The sequence below is a fragment of the Rhododendron vialii genome, chromosome 4a, assembly GCF_030253575.1.
Source record: "Rhododendron vialii isolate Sample 1 chromosome 4a, ASM3025357v1".
In the NCBI taxonomy this organism is placed as follows: Eukaryota; Viridiplantae; Streptophyta; class Magnoliopsida; order Ericales; family Ericaceae; genus Rhododendron; species Rhododendron vialii.
In genome coordinates, this window is record NC_080560.1 from 32811721 (window position 1) to 32828005 (window position 16285).

General features: G+C 43.3%; 1 protein-coding gene and 1 pseudogene across 1 annotated transcript; one reads left to right on the plus strand and one right to left on the minus strand.

Moving 5' to 3' along the window:
• Positions 1-217: 217 nt before the first annotated feature.
• On the plus strand, positions 218-439 carry LOC131324933 (U2 spliceosomal RNA; annotated as a pseudogene).
• A 14585-nt stretch (positions 440-15024) lies between these two features.
• On the minus strand, positions 15025-15930 carry LOC131323921 (uncharacterized). Its single transcript, XM_058355755.1, has 3 exons — positions 15615-15930; positions 15385-15533; positions 15025-15303 (listed from the first exon to the last, which is right to left on the minus strand). Exons 1-3 carry the CDS (start codon positions 15928-15930, stop codon positions 15025-15027), a joined length of 744 nt encoding a protein of 247 aa, XP_058211738.1.
• Between the last annotated feature and the right edge of the window lie 355 nt (positions 15931-16285).

Here is a 16285-nt window from a genome sequence, read left to right on the forward strand (position 1 = left end):
GGTCTCGCCGTCCATACCCGGGGGCGGGGTACTCGCACTCCGTAACCCAAAACGATATTGTCTAGTGAGGTTCAAGTGAAGAAAGCTTAGAAGTTTTGAAATAAATACCACATCGAGGAGGTAAGAGAAAGACGACTGCCGGGGGGGGGTCTGTGTGGTGGTGTGGGGTTGGGGTTGTGGGTGGGTGTTACATAAAAAAGGCAGCCAGTTTTACTCAAACCATTCAAGGCCTTTTGGCTGAGATCAAGTGTAGTAATTGTTCTTATCAGTTTATTATCTGATACGTGGGTCATTGGCTCACATGATAAAATTGATTTTTTGAGGAGGATAGTCCACCACAATAGCTTGCTGTTGGGGCTCTCTATCACAGTAGCTTGCTATTTGGGCTCTCAATTGTCACCTTGGCTTTGCACAACAGCCGAGGCCTGACGCACCCCACCAATTCTAGTTCTAACTTTTGTGCTCATAGGACCGATGCTTGTTATGTTAGCCATTGATCTAAGCTTGAAAAATCTTGAAGTAGAAATCTAAAAGCAGAGCAACATCGTATTCTGTCCTACTTTCTCCAGAACAAAGTAAATTCTGCCTACTTCATCAGGTGGTGCATGGTGGCTGGTGGGCGAATGAGAATGTGCAATCCAAGGATTAAGAAATTGCTGAAGCTATATATCACCCACCTGGGTTTCGTGACTTTTGTCGTCGTCATCTTCTGAAATGAAGATCTCCATTCTTGTTTTTAAGATATATTTTGATATTTTTGAGAAACTTGAGATGGTAAAACTAGGGCCAAAAATTTAGACGTCGTTGTATGGTGAAATTCTTCTACTATTGGCCCAGACATGGCCTGTTTAGTTAGGCCACTGTTTAGACTAACGCAAGGGGAGCACATTTGAGTAACTTTTCCTTCCCACGATCACCGGCCTTTTACAGAGTATTGATAGTATGGCAACAAAAACTTAAGTGAAAAATTTGGCAGGAGATCATTAGCATATGAAAATCGATGGACCATACAAGAAGTAAATTGGTAATTCTTTTTATTTGCTTGAAAAATATAAGAGGATCTAACGTCTTGCAGATGATTTTTGGCTCTTTTTTAACTTCTTTTTGTATGTACACCCGAATGGAGGTTTTACAACTTCCGTTAAATTAGGAAACAAAGTACAAATTTAGAGAGTGAAAGCCTGAGGACTGACCATCGTCTCTCTCGCTTCCATCAATAGCATTTGCAGGTATATAACATCAAATACCAAAGCAGGGCAAAACGAAAACAAAATGTTCGGAGGGCAATAATGTAATTTCATACTTTGTCTTGGCTTACCATGATGGGTTCTTTTATTACTAGTGTATTGATAATTGAATGCTTTGGAACGTGTATCACATTCTCAGCCAAAAAGTCGAGATTGAAAAACAAAAGCCTTCAAATGTCTTTTTCATATTGAATAACTTTTAGTTATTACACTATTCTCCCTAAGGTCTTAAGAAATCATAATTTTATTTTAAATTATTTTATTTTGATACCCAAATTTTACTGGTTCTTAGTTTTTGTCATTACAATTAGACATGAATTGTTTATCTGATTGTCTCTTATTGAATGTTTATCTAAAGTAAAATTTGTTCTTTTATAGATAATGTCAATTGTCAAAAGTCTAGAATTTCAGTGCTCCATTATTGCCGAAAGAGAAAATGATACTTTGATGAATAATCACAAATCATGGTCAATCAATGTCAACACAGTTGTTGAGGCAAATATGCGTCATCAAAACCATAATCATAGACTTGGATTTGAACGTGGTAAGAATTAGTGTCATTGAAACCCTATGGTATTCATTCATAAACCAACTCACAAGAATGCCATATCGTACACCTAGAAGTGCTCTAGGAAGGTGAAAACATCAATGGGGAAATGGAGCATGAAGTCAACTATTTTAGTCAAATAATTCTTCACCTATCGTTTGTTAATTTGATGGCTCACAATACACAATAGAAAGATCCAATTACATTTGAAACAAATAGAGGTACTAGTACGAAATGTAAGAAATATTTTAGGGTCCACCTAGTCACATGTGTGATTATAGTTAGTTGCCCACTTACATTATATGCAGTGGTGGTTTTAAAAGCTTTTGGTTTTCCACTGTCTCCATAAGTGTGTTTCCATGATGGAGCTATAAGGTTTCTTGAAGAAGATTAAGGATCCCTAACCTAGCATCTATATAAGCCTATGGTATTCATCAATCAAGGCAACTAATGACATGCATAGGTTGGAAGACACCTAGATTTAATACGTGTGTGTTCGGTATTCAACTTGAACAACAATTGCTAGAGGTTAGTTCGATCTTATTTCTGCTGCGTATACCGGAATGGTATTATTTATGTTTACATGTGGTATCAGAGCAACCTTCTAGTTCATGTTGTTTAGTTATAGATCTTAAGTTCATGACATATATATGTCATGCCGTATATATGATTCGGGAATATGAACATGTTGCAATCATTATAGAGTAATCAAAAATTGCTTTCGGTTTTGCCGACACTATTAGATCCAATACAGGGAAAGAAGTTTGATTACCTACTTTGATTGCATTTGATTATTGTTCTCTGTTCTCGACACAAGTTTGATAGCATAACCCAATGCACTTCATTAGTTGTTCGTATAGTGGCATGGACATCTTTCTATTCAAGTAGTTTTTGGTGAATTTACAGTAACAGTTTTGCGACGTTCGTAACTAGAATGGACTTATTACTTGTTAATATTCTGTCCAAGCTTTCGATAAGAGCCGGTTGATGCGTGAGTATGTCACATTAAGGACATTTTCATGCCAATTTAAAGGTTATTGTGCATTACTATTATTTGAGAATAGCCACAGCATCTTAAATAATTGTGATGTGTGATTTCAGTATATAGGTATTCACATTTGAAATCCAGTATAGTCGAAAGACTATATATTTGGCATCAACCCTTGCAATTAGAATTCCAAAATTAATTATTTTTTACCCACAAGGAGATAGTTATTTTGTTAATCTAGATTGGGATTAAGTAGTGAATTTCGCATCAAAGCGGAAGCTTGTTATGTCCATACATTTACGGAATCAGGTTTGATGATCCCTCGTACTTCTTTAATTCTGTACACCACTTCGCTGAGAGAGAAATTTCATCTATTAGGTGTGGCTATTGTTGTCATGTAATTTCATGTGATTGATAGCTTACATCTTGTGGTAACGGTGTCCTTAAATGTGTTACTATTCTCGGGGTTTTGTGAGCCCAATTTTCTTAATGACTCCGTTTGGGTTATTTACAAAACTGGGTGTGCGGCTTAGCATTATTTTGACAACCAGCGAGATATTCCACGAAGAAAAAAAAACCAAGGTATGCGAAGAGATATATATACACTGAGGATCAAGTCAGGACATCCTGATTTAGTGTTAGGTCTGGACTTCTCCCACAACTGTCGCATTATGTTTTTAATGGTTTAGATCCGCGGAAAAGTTTGTTCGAAAACACAATCCGACGGCTGTGGGAGAAGTCCGGACCTAAGCTCTGGTCAGGTCGCCCTGACCTGATCCGAACTGATATATAAATAATACAAGTATTTAGATAAAGGGCATGAAGCTATTGGTTCAGTGTAGTAATGCTTTGAGCAGTACTATTTTATTTAGTTTGTCTTTAATGCTCAAATTCCAACAGAACCGTTTGTAAATTCCTAAGTTTCTACTGTCCGTTTGATTAGCATCTCTTGTCTGCCATTAGTTGGTTTCATCTGGAACCAATATTACACGCATGTGAGTTTATTCCTTGAACGTTTGGTTGTTGGCTTTTGCGGTGACTTGAATGTCGTATTATTTTGAGATTAGCCATAGCATCTTGAAATATTATGGCGTTCATATTAAAAATTATCACATAGATAGCCATTGGGCTATATACATTGGTGTTATATGGCATCTACCATTAGGCTTGAATTGTTAGATTACTTATTTTCGCCCACATGAGAATAATTAATCTTATCAGTTTGTTTGGGACAAAATGAAAAATTCCACATGAAAACATAAATTTCTCCCGTTATTATATATTCAAAATCTGCTAGTCTTCTTGTTGTTGCAGGGAAGTAGATTCAATGCATGTTGCAACCTTTGTTCACAGGGAGTTTTGAATTTACTTTATTTCATATTCAGATTAGCATAAAAGTTGAAGTTAAATCATGAAAATAAATTAAACTCAGTCTTGCAAGGAGGTTGTTATTTTTGTGATTTAAGTTTGAGTAAGGTAATCTTTTTTAAAAGATTGAGAACAAACTTTTCCTATGTCCACAGATATGGAGAATTTTATCTTATTCATAGAGTGTTATGTAAATTCATGAGTGATGCATCTCTACCCATAGGAAGGTTAGAATTTACAAATAAATTAAAAGTCATAATTTTTGGTTATTGTAGCTATTCATATGTTTATTAAAGTTGATTCTTGTATTCCACTACCAATTGTGGAAATTTTATTGATTGCCTAGAAAGTATTCTAGTCTGAGATGCATAGACCATGATTTTGCGCTATGTGAATAAAGTATCATACCCACATGATTAAGTGGCATGCGCTAGATAAAAGTTTGGACATTAATAGTGGGAGAGTTAGTCCCTTAAGCTTAATGTTCAAAATAAGAGTATTTGGAGTTCCATCGATGCCAATTAATGGTTAACGATGGTTAACGTTTTTTCGAAGATCTAATAAGGTTTTGGCTAGAATCCAGAAGAAATTTGCGAAAAGACAGCCATTTTGTTTATAAGTAGAAAGAAAGTGTTCCTTAAAGTTAGTGGGAGCAAATACATTTTTCTAGGCTATATGGATTTTGGTCAAGGGTTTACTATCCAAGTGACAATGATATGAAGCAATAGAAGGCTATAAAAGTGACCATAATATGAAGCAATAGAAGGCTACAAATAAAAGGTTATATGAGGTACTTATAAAGAACTAAGAATTTTAGGTTGGTTTACATGCACCACAATCATGTCTCAAGTTGTTTTTTTTCTACGAATGTAGAAATTAGTGGGAGTTATGCATGAAACTAGATAGCATGTAATTAAGGGTCTCAAATTGTCGATATTATATTTGTTGAGACCATTACTAAGTTTTTTCGACTATAGTTTCTTCTCTAAGATAAAGATAAAGGCCGAACAAAGAATATTGATGCAAAGTACCTTGTAAGGAGAGAGACTGATCTTAAACACAATCTGTGTCCATTGAGCATAAAGTCTAGAGCTAATTTTTGCTGGCAAAGCAGTATATGTCTGATAGGCGAGTAAATGTTCATATACGCGCCTCCTAATTTATCCTTACTAAGTCTATTATATATTATCACTCGGAATTTTATGCTTTACTTTGTGTTGTAGGTATTTGGAGGATTTGATAAAAAAGTGCAAAGTTGGAATATTAAATGGTGGTCGAAGATTGGGCTGTTTGAGTTTAATCTAAAGAGCAATATGAAGTTTAACAGTTTAGCACTGATTGGCCCAGGAATGGATGTTCACCGAAAGTAAAAAAAGAATTGGGCTTGGATTTATTCTATTACATGGTGGGCCCAAAGGTTAAATGGTGGGCCCAATGGTTAATAAGGAGGAGTTTGTTGAGAGTAAAAAGATATAAAAAAAACAAAAAGGGTTTTGTTCCCGGAGGATTTTATGGAAGAAAAGAAAGGATGGGAGTTGCCATCAGTCAATTGGGAAAAACGAGAAATGACGAACGGGGCTGCCATCAGGATTTTTTTGGTTCCAAACATTGTTTAGTTTTCTCCCGAGCTTCTCTTTCTTTCAAATTATTTGAAGCTTTGTTCAATTACTCGCACTTCGATAACTCGTTTTAATTTTTGTTCTTTATAAAAGTTATTCGTTGGTATTTGATTAGTAGATGTTTCTTATTTATTTTTTATCCCGCGTAATAGAAGCATATTTCAAACGAGTGTTTCTTTTGTTTCTTGCTTAATAATGAGTGAGCAGTCGTATAGGTAGGGTCGCGGGGTGATTAGCCTACCGTGGCCAGATTGGACGCGTTTTGCTCATATTTCGAAACAATAATGAAAAATTAATTTTAGGATAATAAAGTACGTCCGTTAGACGAACTCGGGTATCGTCGGAGCTCATATGAACGAGAGAATGGGGGTCCAAAACTCATTCTCCATTACATATGGGTAAACAGCGACTATAAAGGTTCGCATCTTTTAGGGTAGCTTTTTCTCTCTAAAATCAAACATTTTTAAGAACACCGAACAAAGCAGATAAGTCCGAAGCTGGTTGTGAGTGCTATGAACTCTACGACCATACCTCCTTTTAATTATTTGAAAAACCAAACAATTTCTTTAATTTAGTTAATCTTAGCATCAAATACAAGGGGTGGTTACCTAAGAGCCAGTTTAAATAGTAACAACCCGAGTTTTTGTTCAACACACATCACCGTCTTTGTGGATTCGACTCCGGTCTTACCGAATATCGTGCTACGTCGGTCTCAGTCCTACACTTGGGGCAACCCATTATTTTAGATTAGGAATCCGCTAAGCAATGTCATGTAGTAAATATATGACATGTTAGCTTATTTTATAATGTTTTCTCTTATTTGTTGCTCAATTGGGATTTGTACACGCTATAAGTGTTCTTAGAGAACGGAGACATACATGTGCACATAAGGTAAGAAGTACATATAAAATATATCCGTTGGGATAAATAAAGAGGACCTTAAATAACTACTAGTTAGTTATTTATCAAGTTTATCTTATTCGGTCTTGTCCGGTACTCGTTGGAAAGTGTCACACATTGTAATACATGGAAGGGAATGCCTATTAGTTATAGCACTACCGCTATTGTGGGGGTTCGATTTGATGGGAACTTAATCGCAGTTTGGGTTAGGTTCCTTCCTCCGCGGCTCCATTGCTCCTGCTGCTGAACATGGAATAAGTCACTTGGGCTGGGGTAGCCTAGTGACCCTCCGACAATCAAATTAGATCTCATGGGGAGAATGTAGGTCTAGGGTTAGGGAAGAATGACATACCTCTGCAGGTGACTATCCCTTTGTATTTATAGACCTAGGTCTACTTGGCCTCCAAGCTAGCGCGTAGAGGGTATGCTCGGGTAACCGCCTCTGGTGACATCATATGTGACGAGTGGGGCAAAACGGTTACGGAGCACATGGCTAGATCTGATCCCAATGATTACGCCTGTCGGACAATCCACATGGGGCCCATCTGGCTTAACTACTTCTTTTAGGAGGCTTCGGGAATACCGGAACGGATACAATCCTTTATGTTGATAATTACCGAAGCAAGCATAGGGGTCTTATTACCGAGCGATAAACCGAACAGTACATGGGGACAGTGGCGTAGCCATAAATCTATGTAAGTGGGGGCATTTTTTAAACACATTTCAACCAAAAAATTGCTTACTAAGCAACGTTAAAACGTTTGTGCTAAGAATTAAAAAACCTAACATATTTATTAATATAGTAAACTATATAGAATATAAAAACAATCGAAATGCTTAAATTGTCTCAGTGCATCAAGTCTAAGAGCAATTCACTATACAATATTTAGCAATATTGCTCCCATTATTAATAATTGCTAAAGTATAAAATGTATAGCCCATGGTTTAGGCATTTTTGAATTTTGGACATTATGCATTAGAGAGTTCCAATTAGTAAGTCACTGCTATTTTCCACATTAGACATCTCATTTCGCCAGTGTAACGACAATGTTCAAATCTGTGAAACAAAAAATTGAGAATGAAATGATATTCGACATGTCGTAGAAAGATTAAAAGTAAATTTATGAAACACAATTAACTATACAAAATATACATTTTAAAATCTTAAATTAAAAAAAAAAATCGAGTGGGGGCGCGTGCCCCCGCTCGTCCCATGCTCCCTCCGCCACTGCATGGGGACCATTAGCTTTTACCTAGTTGCTGTCTAGCCCCTCAAAGGGTATTGGTTCAAACCATTTGGCTCAGTTACCGAGACAGTAACCGAGGCCACCACAATAGCCCCTCAACTTTCTGGAGCATCGCTTCTTGGCTTTAGGGAGTTGACCTTTCTCGAACCACCATGCTTGAATCTTGTTCACTTAGGTTACCGAAGCGACGAATGACTTTGGCTAGTTGTCGGACCGCTAGCCCCAGTTCTCCAGGCCACGTATCGATCATTGTCGAGGTGCCAGAAATTGATAGTTGTCTCGGCACGTGTTGTGTCAATTGATAGGTACGAAATGTCCTTTCGGGGATGTGTGTCATCATGCCAATGGCTCGGTAATCTGGTGCTTTGTCCCTGGTGCAGAACCTCTACTGGTGACCGTCCGATGAGAACACGTGTCAAAGATCCAACGGCTCGATGCATGACGCTTTGTTTCCCGCGCAATTCTTCGAACGTTCCACTATAAAAGGAACAACAGAAGAGATAATCGACCATCATTGCTCTCTATCATTGAAGAACTGCTGCCGCTCATTCAACCCAACTTTCGATCGAGATTGAGTGCTTTGGTGGCAGATCTCCACACGAAAACCAGGTATGATGATCTCCAAACATTAAACTTCGTGTTTTGGTTGTTTTTTTTCAAGTTTTACGTCTTTTTTGACATGCATTGCAGCTGAGCCACCGCTTGCCTACGTCTGGTTCATGGCGGTGCTAGGTTTTTCCGGCGCTGTTCATGTTCTTCTCGAGGCCTAAATCCTTCCCGAGGCCTGAACTCATCCCGAGGCCAATCTTCATCCGGAGACCATAAGAATAGTTATAGACCATGGGGATTCTTCCCGAGGAGGAGTGCCTTTGATAAAGACCGAGACCTAAAGACCCCAAGGAGCAACGAACATTTTATCCCGAGCATTAGATCCTCTTGTTTTCCCTAGGCATATAGCTAACGGGTTTTTACTTATTCTCCTCTTTGTTAGATAGGGGCGAATGGTCGTTGAACTCTCTTTGGACAGCTCCAGTAGTTCAGGCTCTTCTCTTGTTGAGATCCCCGAGGACATCGTTCAAGCAGTTCAGCTTCGGGCATTTTATTGAACACCGGTTGATCATATCGAGCCAGCTGACCACTTTAGAGCTCCTCGCGAGGTTGCGACATTTGATCCTCGGGGGAGATGGAGGTCCCCAGCACGTCAAATCAAGGACCGAGACCTTTTGTGAATTCCCCCGAGGAGGTCCGAGGATGTAGGAGACGGATGAGGCCTTGTCCTTATCAGAATCAATACTTCAATGGCATCCCGGCCACCTATGCCGAGTTCAAGAGAGTTTACAGCATTCCTCCGGATGTCGAGGTCCAGCTGCTTCTGAACACCGACCCTAAGGATTTCCCTCACTGATAGGGGGAATTGATTTTTCCCTTGATAGCGATCACCGAGGGGGGAATCAGATTTCCCCTCCACCAGTTTGTGCGACGTGTGCTTCGAACCCTAACTCTCACCTCCTCCCAACTTACGGTGAATTCCTACCGAACCATTACTAGCATCATAGAGCTGAGGAGGCAATACAATTTGACCTTTGGACTGGAAGAACTCTTCGGAGTATACCTATTAGGGGTCAACCGAGAAAACACTAGGTAATACCTCTACTGCAGGATGGGGCACGACACATTTTTGATTGATCGCTTGCCGGACTCAAAAGAGTGGGTGGGTATTTATGTCTCGGTCTCTGGGAACTTCATGTTCGGGCCTGGATAGAGCATTGATACTACGACCACGGTCCAATTCGAGACTGAAACTCTTGGTCAATAGATTTCTTTCCTTAGTTTATATTTTACATATTTTGTTATGCCTTGTATATACTGACTTTGCTATCTCCCTTTTTGTCGGTTCTTTGCAGTTGACGGGGTCGTGCAAGGGCTTCGAGAGAGGGCAGTTTGGGCTCGCATCACGGCTACTTATGCCATCCCGCAGAAGAGCCGATACGCCCCAGACCTGCTCGGCTACGTCCCCACCTACACGAGCTATCTGAAGAATAGACCGAGATAGCAGGGGGTTCCGAGAGCGGGGAGGGGATGAGGAAGAGGAAGAGGAAGAGGAGGAGGCACACCCAAAGAGGAAGAGAGCACCTCCGGGCCTCGGGGAACTGTTTGTGAGGAGTTTGACAGAGAAACGCCTGAAAGGACCGGGCTAAGTGGGGAAATGGCCGACCGAGGTAGGGAAGTGCTAAATTTGATACGCCAAAGGCCGAGGGGCTGAGGCGCAGGCTCAATCTCTAGTACACCTGGTGCCAGGACGTCGAGGGCGGCTCCCGTTTCTCCACAAGGGCCGTCGGAGAAGAGGGCTTAGTATGAGGAGGGAGATGGCGCTTAGGGGAATGAGCTGGAGACCATCCTCATCGCCGAGGAGGAAGAGGAAGAGCGGGGTGTGAGACTGGTGGAGAAATTGACATCGAGACCAGGAACCGACCGAGGGATCTCCCTTGGGCTTCGGAGTTCCGCCATAATGCTGGACTCCAAATCCACCATGCCGACAGTGTTTCCAATCTCGGTACGGCGTTTGAGGTGCTTCGGGTTTGCATTCTGTCAAGGGATGCCAAAGCCGTGCAAGGCTGCACCAAGGACCTTATCGGGGAAATTGCACAGGCACTCCTCAATGTAAGTTTTTGCAATATTTCATTTCTTCCCCTGAATTGGGAATTTTACTCTTCGTAATACTTTGATTTTCTTGTTGGCAGGCCGCCGCTCGGGCCCTGGCCATCAATGATAGAAGCAAGGCTCAGGAATAGGAGATCGAGAGCTTGAAGCAGGCCCTTGCCTAGAGGGAGGATGATTTGAAGGTGGCTCGGGAGACCTATGATCTTTACTTGGCCGACTTCCAAAGATGCGACAGAGAGCGAGTACTCGCTAAGGGCAGAGCCACCAAGGCCGAGGAGGATGCTACCACCTTAAGGGTCACCAAAGCCCGAGAGGTTGCGTTCGTGAGGAATAAGGGCTACGATGAAGGGACGCGGCCAGAGTGGAATACAAGAAATAAGTTTGGGAGATTGAGGCAGAGCTGCACAGGGATCGCTTCCTGGACAGGTTGCGCTTCGGGCACGAGGCCCTGCTAAGCAAACTTGATCTCCCTGAGGATTCAAAACTCTGAGCCATGCCCCAGCCACCTCCTGAAGAGCTCGTGCTGCCCGAAGAGGAAGATGAAATAGTGCCGAACTCTGAGGAATTGTAGGCTCTCGCGAACCAAGATGATCCCAATGCCTCTGCTCCTGCTGATGCATAAGAGAACTCCACACCTCTTTTCTGGAAAATACTTTGAACTTTTGATTTATCAATTAACTAGACAGCTCTGGACATTTGGAGTTCGTCATTCCAGAGTTATGTAATAGTTAAGTAGGACTGGCGCCAAATAGTTTGCCTAAGCCAGATCCTCGGTAGGATTTAAACTTGCAGTTCATTTTGCAGCTTGTGTGAATGAATGTTTGTCTTTTTCTGAACGATATGTTTATCTTTGAAATGCTTGAATGAATTTATGGATGCTGCTATGGTGTTGTTCCCTCTGCTTCGATGAGACTTGTGGAATTGTAAAACGAGTTTAACCGAAGCATGAACCGAAGCAGTCGCCAAACATACTCAAAGACGTTAGTTCAAAAAAAGATGGTTTGTGGGTGCCGCCTTCTTCGGGTGGGTCTGCTCTGTAAACAGGCAAGGAAGGAACTAAAATGAAGGGGTCAATTTCTAAAGACCCTGCATCTAGCAAGATCGGAAGGGGCCGAGTGACCACATCCGAAGCAAGTATTTAGCAAGTTTGAATTTCCATGCCCCCGCTTCGGATTAGGGCGCCTCGGCTAATTGTTAGGAAATTTATTGAGTGATGAACAAATTCATGATGAGGTAGGGCTGCTAGGGGATTTGGGCTGGGGTCCCGAAGGGGAGATGGTGTCGACCAATACTTCGGGATGCAGCGAAACCGAGCAGTGGATGACTATTGGTGGGTCGGTATAAGGGGCTCTAGAAGAGGCCGAGTATCCTTAATTCGAACGACCGAAAGTCCAAATGACCGAGTAGGTCGGGGTGACTTGGTGGGAATTTTGTCCGAGCGTATTACCCAGGAGAAGACATAATCCCTGAAGTCAATATAAAATGGTCCGAGCGACGTCAAACCGAGTGGAAAAAATAAACAACAGGAACAAAAAAGCACAAGTAATTTTTAAGGGAAATTCTCATTGATACTTGAGTGGAATTGTCATTACATAGTCGAGCTGTCCCTAAAACAAAATTACTTGGAAAATATAAGCTTTTTAGACAATAAAGTTGATGGGTCCTTGGCACTGAAGTGTGGCTAGCCATAGAACTTCTTCAGGTTGTTGGCATTCTAGGTCTTAGCGATAGGAGAAGTATCCAACTTCTCCAGCTTGAAACTTTTCGAACCGACGTGCTTGAGAACTCGGTAGGGGCCCTCCCAATTGGGCATTAGCTTTCTTTTCTTTGATTTCTCCACCATTTTCTTCCAGACGAGGTCGTCAGGCTTGAATGACCTAAGACGGATGCTATAGTTGTAGCCTTTGGCAATTTCCTGCTGGTACAACGAGAGCTTGATTATTATATTTTCACGTTCCTCCTTGGCCAAGTTGAGGTCCGGAGCGATGCTATCGTTATTCACCGCCTCGTCAAAATTTTTGGTACGGATTGTTGGAAGCCCGACTTGTAAGGGAATGACAGCCTCCATTTCGAATGCCAAGGAGAAGGGAGTGAGATCGGTGGATCGCTGAGGTGTGGTTCGGTAGCCCCAGAGTACCCTAGGTAGATCCTCGGCCCACTTGCCCTGGTGTGACTCGAGTCGGCGCTTTAGCCTGGATGAAATTGCCTTGTTTGCAGACTCGGCTTGCCCGTTGCCCTGGGGGTAAGCCGAAGTGGATGTGTCCCATTTAATGCCGTATTCATCCAATAGGGACCGGCATTTCTGCCCGGTAAACTGTCGTCTGTGATGATGGCAAAGGGAACACCAAAGCGAGAGATGATATTTTGCCAAACGAAACAAATGACGTCTGTTTCTTCAATAGTGACCAAGGGTTCGGCTTCGACCCATTTCGAGAAATAGTCAGTAGCGATTAAGAGGAACTTGAACCCACCGGGAGCAACAAGGAGCTTGCCGATGATATCCATGCCCCACTAAGAAAAGGGCCATGGGCTGGTGAGGGGGCTAACATCTCGAGCCGGCTGGTGGATAATGGGGGTGAACATCTGGCACTTCCGACAACGCTTGACAAAGTCTTCAGGATCCTTCTTCCTTGTTGGCCACTAATACCCCTGGGAGATGGCTCGGTGAGCGAGGGACCTTCCACCGGAGTGACAACCGCTATCACCCACGTGGAGTTCTTCGATGATGCCCAGTACTCAGTGGCGGTGTGCGACCAGCAGATACGGGCCGGTGAATGATCTTCGGTAAAGCTTACCGTTCGGATTAAGCCAAAAGAGAGCAGCTTTATTGCGGAGTCAGTAAGCGTCCTTCTTGTTGGTGGGGAGGGCATCGTCTCGCAGGTAGCCTATGATCTCATCCATCTAGCTCGGACCCAGCTCTATGGTGAGTATCTCTTGGCTTAATACTTCAAGTTCGAAACTGGGCTTGTCAATGAAGCTGAAGGAGATAGAACGACGTCTTGAGGAGGAGCAAGCCAAAGTGAGCTCGGCAAGGGTGTCGGCATGGGCATTTTGTTCCCTGGAGATATGTTCGACTCAAATGGCTTTGAAATTCTTGATGAGCCGGACGACAGAGCTGAGGTAAGTATGCATTCGGTCGTCTCGAGCTTCATATTCCTTCGAAAGCTAGTTAATCACTAATTGGAATCACTGTAAACCACAAGTTCTTCGATGCCTAGAGCGTCGGCGGTCTTGAGCCCAGAGATCAGTGCTTCGTACTCAGCCTCGTTGTTGGAGGCAGGGAAGTTGATAGAGAGGGAGCTTTCGTGTAAGATGCCGGACGGGGAGAGGAGGACGATTCTGGCTCCTACTCCTCAGCTATTGGAGGTGCCGTCGACATACATCTTCCATACATCTCTGTGGAAAGCTTCCAAGCGGTACTAGGGTTTGCCTGGAGTACTACTTTGGTGTTTGGAGCTGGAGTTGGAGCCGAAGCGGGAGAATCGACTGGAGTGATTTTGGTGATGAAGTCGGCGAGGACCTGAGCTTTGATTGTTGTTCGAGTCTAGAAGTGGATTTCATAGTTCGCAAGCTCGACATCCCACTGAGAGATTCGGTTAGAAAGGTCCACCTTCCGAAGGAGAAACTTAAGAGGGTACTCAGTGAGGACAATGATGCAGTGTGTCTGGAAGTAGGGAGCGAGCTTCTTGGAGGCTAAGACGAGAGCGAGAACCAGTTTTTCCAGTGGTAGATAACGTGTCTCGGCGAGGGTCGTTGTCTTACTGGAGTAGTAGATGGGTTGGTGTTCTCGTCCTTCCCGTCGAACGAGCATCGAACTTATAGCGTGTTGAGAGACTACTAGGTATAGGAACAGGTCCTTTTGGTCCTGAGGCATGACGAGGAGTGTGGCCTCGGAAAGGTAAGTCTTCAACTACTGGAGGGCTCGATCACAGTCCTCTGTCCAATTGAAACTTCATCGGCTACCCTTCAAGAGGGCGAAGAATGGTTGGCATTTGTCGGAGGAACGACTAATGAATCGATTCAGGGCGGCGGCCATGCCTGTTAGACGTTGAACATCCCTTTTGTTGTGGGGAGCCTAGAGTTTCTCAATGGCAAGTAGTTGAGAGGGGTCGGCTTCAATACCGCGTTGGGAGATGAGGTGACCAAGAAATTTACCTGAACTGACACCGAAGGCACACTTTTCGGCGTTGAGGCAGAGCTTGTGCTTCTTGAGGATTTTGAAGGCTTCGACGAGGTGGGTTAGGTGATCACCGACGAGCATGCTTTTGACCACCATGTCATCAATGTAGGCCATCATGGTGTTGCCTAGTAAATGCTCAAACATCTTGGTTATCATTCGTTGAAAAGTAGCCCCGGCGTTCTTCAGCCCGAAGGGCATAACGAGATATCCGAAGATTCTGGGTGGGGGGGAGGGTGATAAAGGCCGTGTTTTGGATGTCTTTTTTGCTCATGGAAATTTGATGGTAGCCCTGGTAGGCGTGGTGTCGACGAGCTGGTCAATCTGCGAAAGGGGGAAAAAGTCCTCTGGGCAGGCGTGGTTGAGATTGGAATAATCGACGCAGACCTGACACTTGCCATTCTTCTTCTTGACCACCACTGTGTTTGCTAACCATATGGGGTATTGCACTTCTCGGATGGCCTTCGCATTTAGGACCCGATTGACCTCTTTAATGACAGCTTCGAAGTGGACCAGGGAGAATCGCCTTGCTCTTTGCACAACTGGGCGCTTGTCTCAGTCAATGTTGAGCTCATGGTAGATAAATGCGGGGTCGACCCCGAGCATTTCATACGGGGTGCATGCGAATACTTCTATGTTCTTGTTGAGGAAGTCAACCATCTTGTTTTGTTCGGTGTCACTAAGTGAGGAACCGACAAGGAAGAAACGGGAACCATCTTCGGTGATGGGAACGGCGACAAGATCTTCCACTGCTTTCTCGTTGGCCGGTCTACCGATGTCTTCCAAAATTGGGACCTCGGGAACCTCAATGAGATTGACCCGGGAAGTCTGCTTACTACTTCACACCGCGTTGACATAACATCTTTTGGCCGCGGTTTGATCTCCATACAAGTCCTCTTGGTATCCATTAGTGCCAATGAAGCGGACCACCTGGTGATAAGTTGAGGTGATAGCCTTCAGCTTATGGAGCCAAGTGTGCCCGATAATTGCGTTGTAAGGGCTAGGGACATCGAACACCACAAACTCTATGTCAAGGACCACCGATCCGGCACGGACGGGAAGAGTGATCATGCCGAGGGGCCATACCAGAGCCCCATTGAACCCGACGAGGGGGACTTTGGAGGGATGGAGGTCGGTCTCTGAGATCTTCAAATCCTTGAACAGGGAATAATACATGACCTCGGCTGAGCTGCCTTGGTCCACGAGGACGCATCGGACGTTAAAGGTTTCGATGCGTAGTATGACCACGACAGCGTCATTATGCGGGAGCTGGACACGGTCAAGGTCTCTCTCGGTAAAGGTGATGGTCCACTTGACCGACAAACATGACCTGTTTGGAAGAAGAGGCATCATTCAGCTCGGCACGGATGATACGAGCGCTCTCGAAGTTCAGAGGGCCATGGATAACATGGATCGTTTGAACTTCTTCTTCAGTATGGTTTTCGGGACGCTGTGCTTGAGTTCTGGTGTTCTCGCGGTCGATGAGGTTACCGAGATGGCCTCCTACGACAAGTTGCTCCAAGTAGGCCTT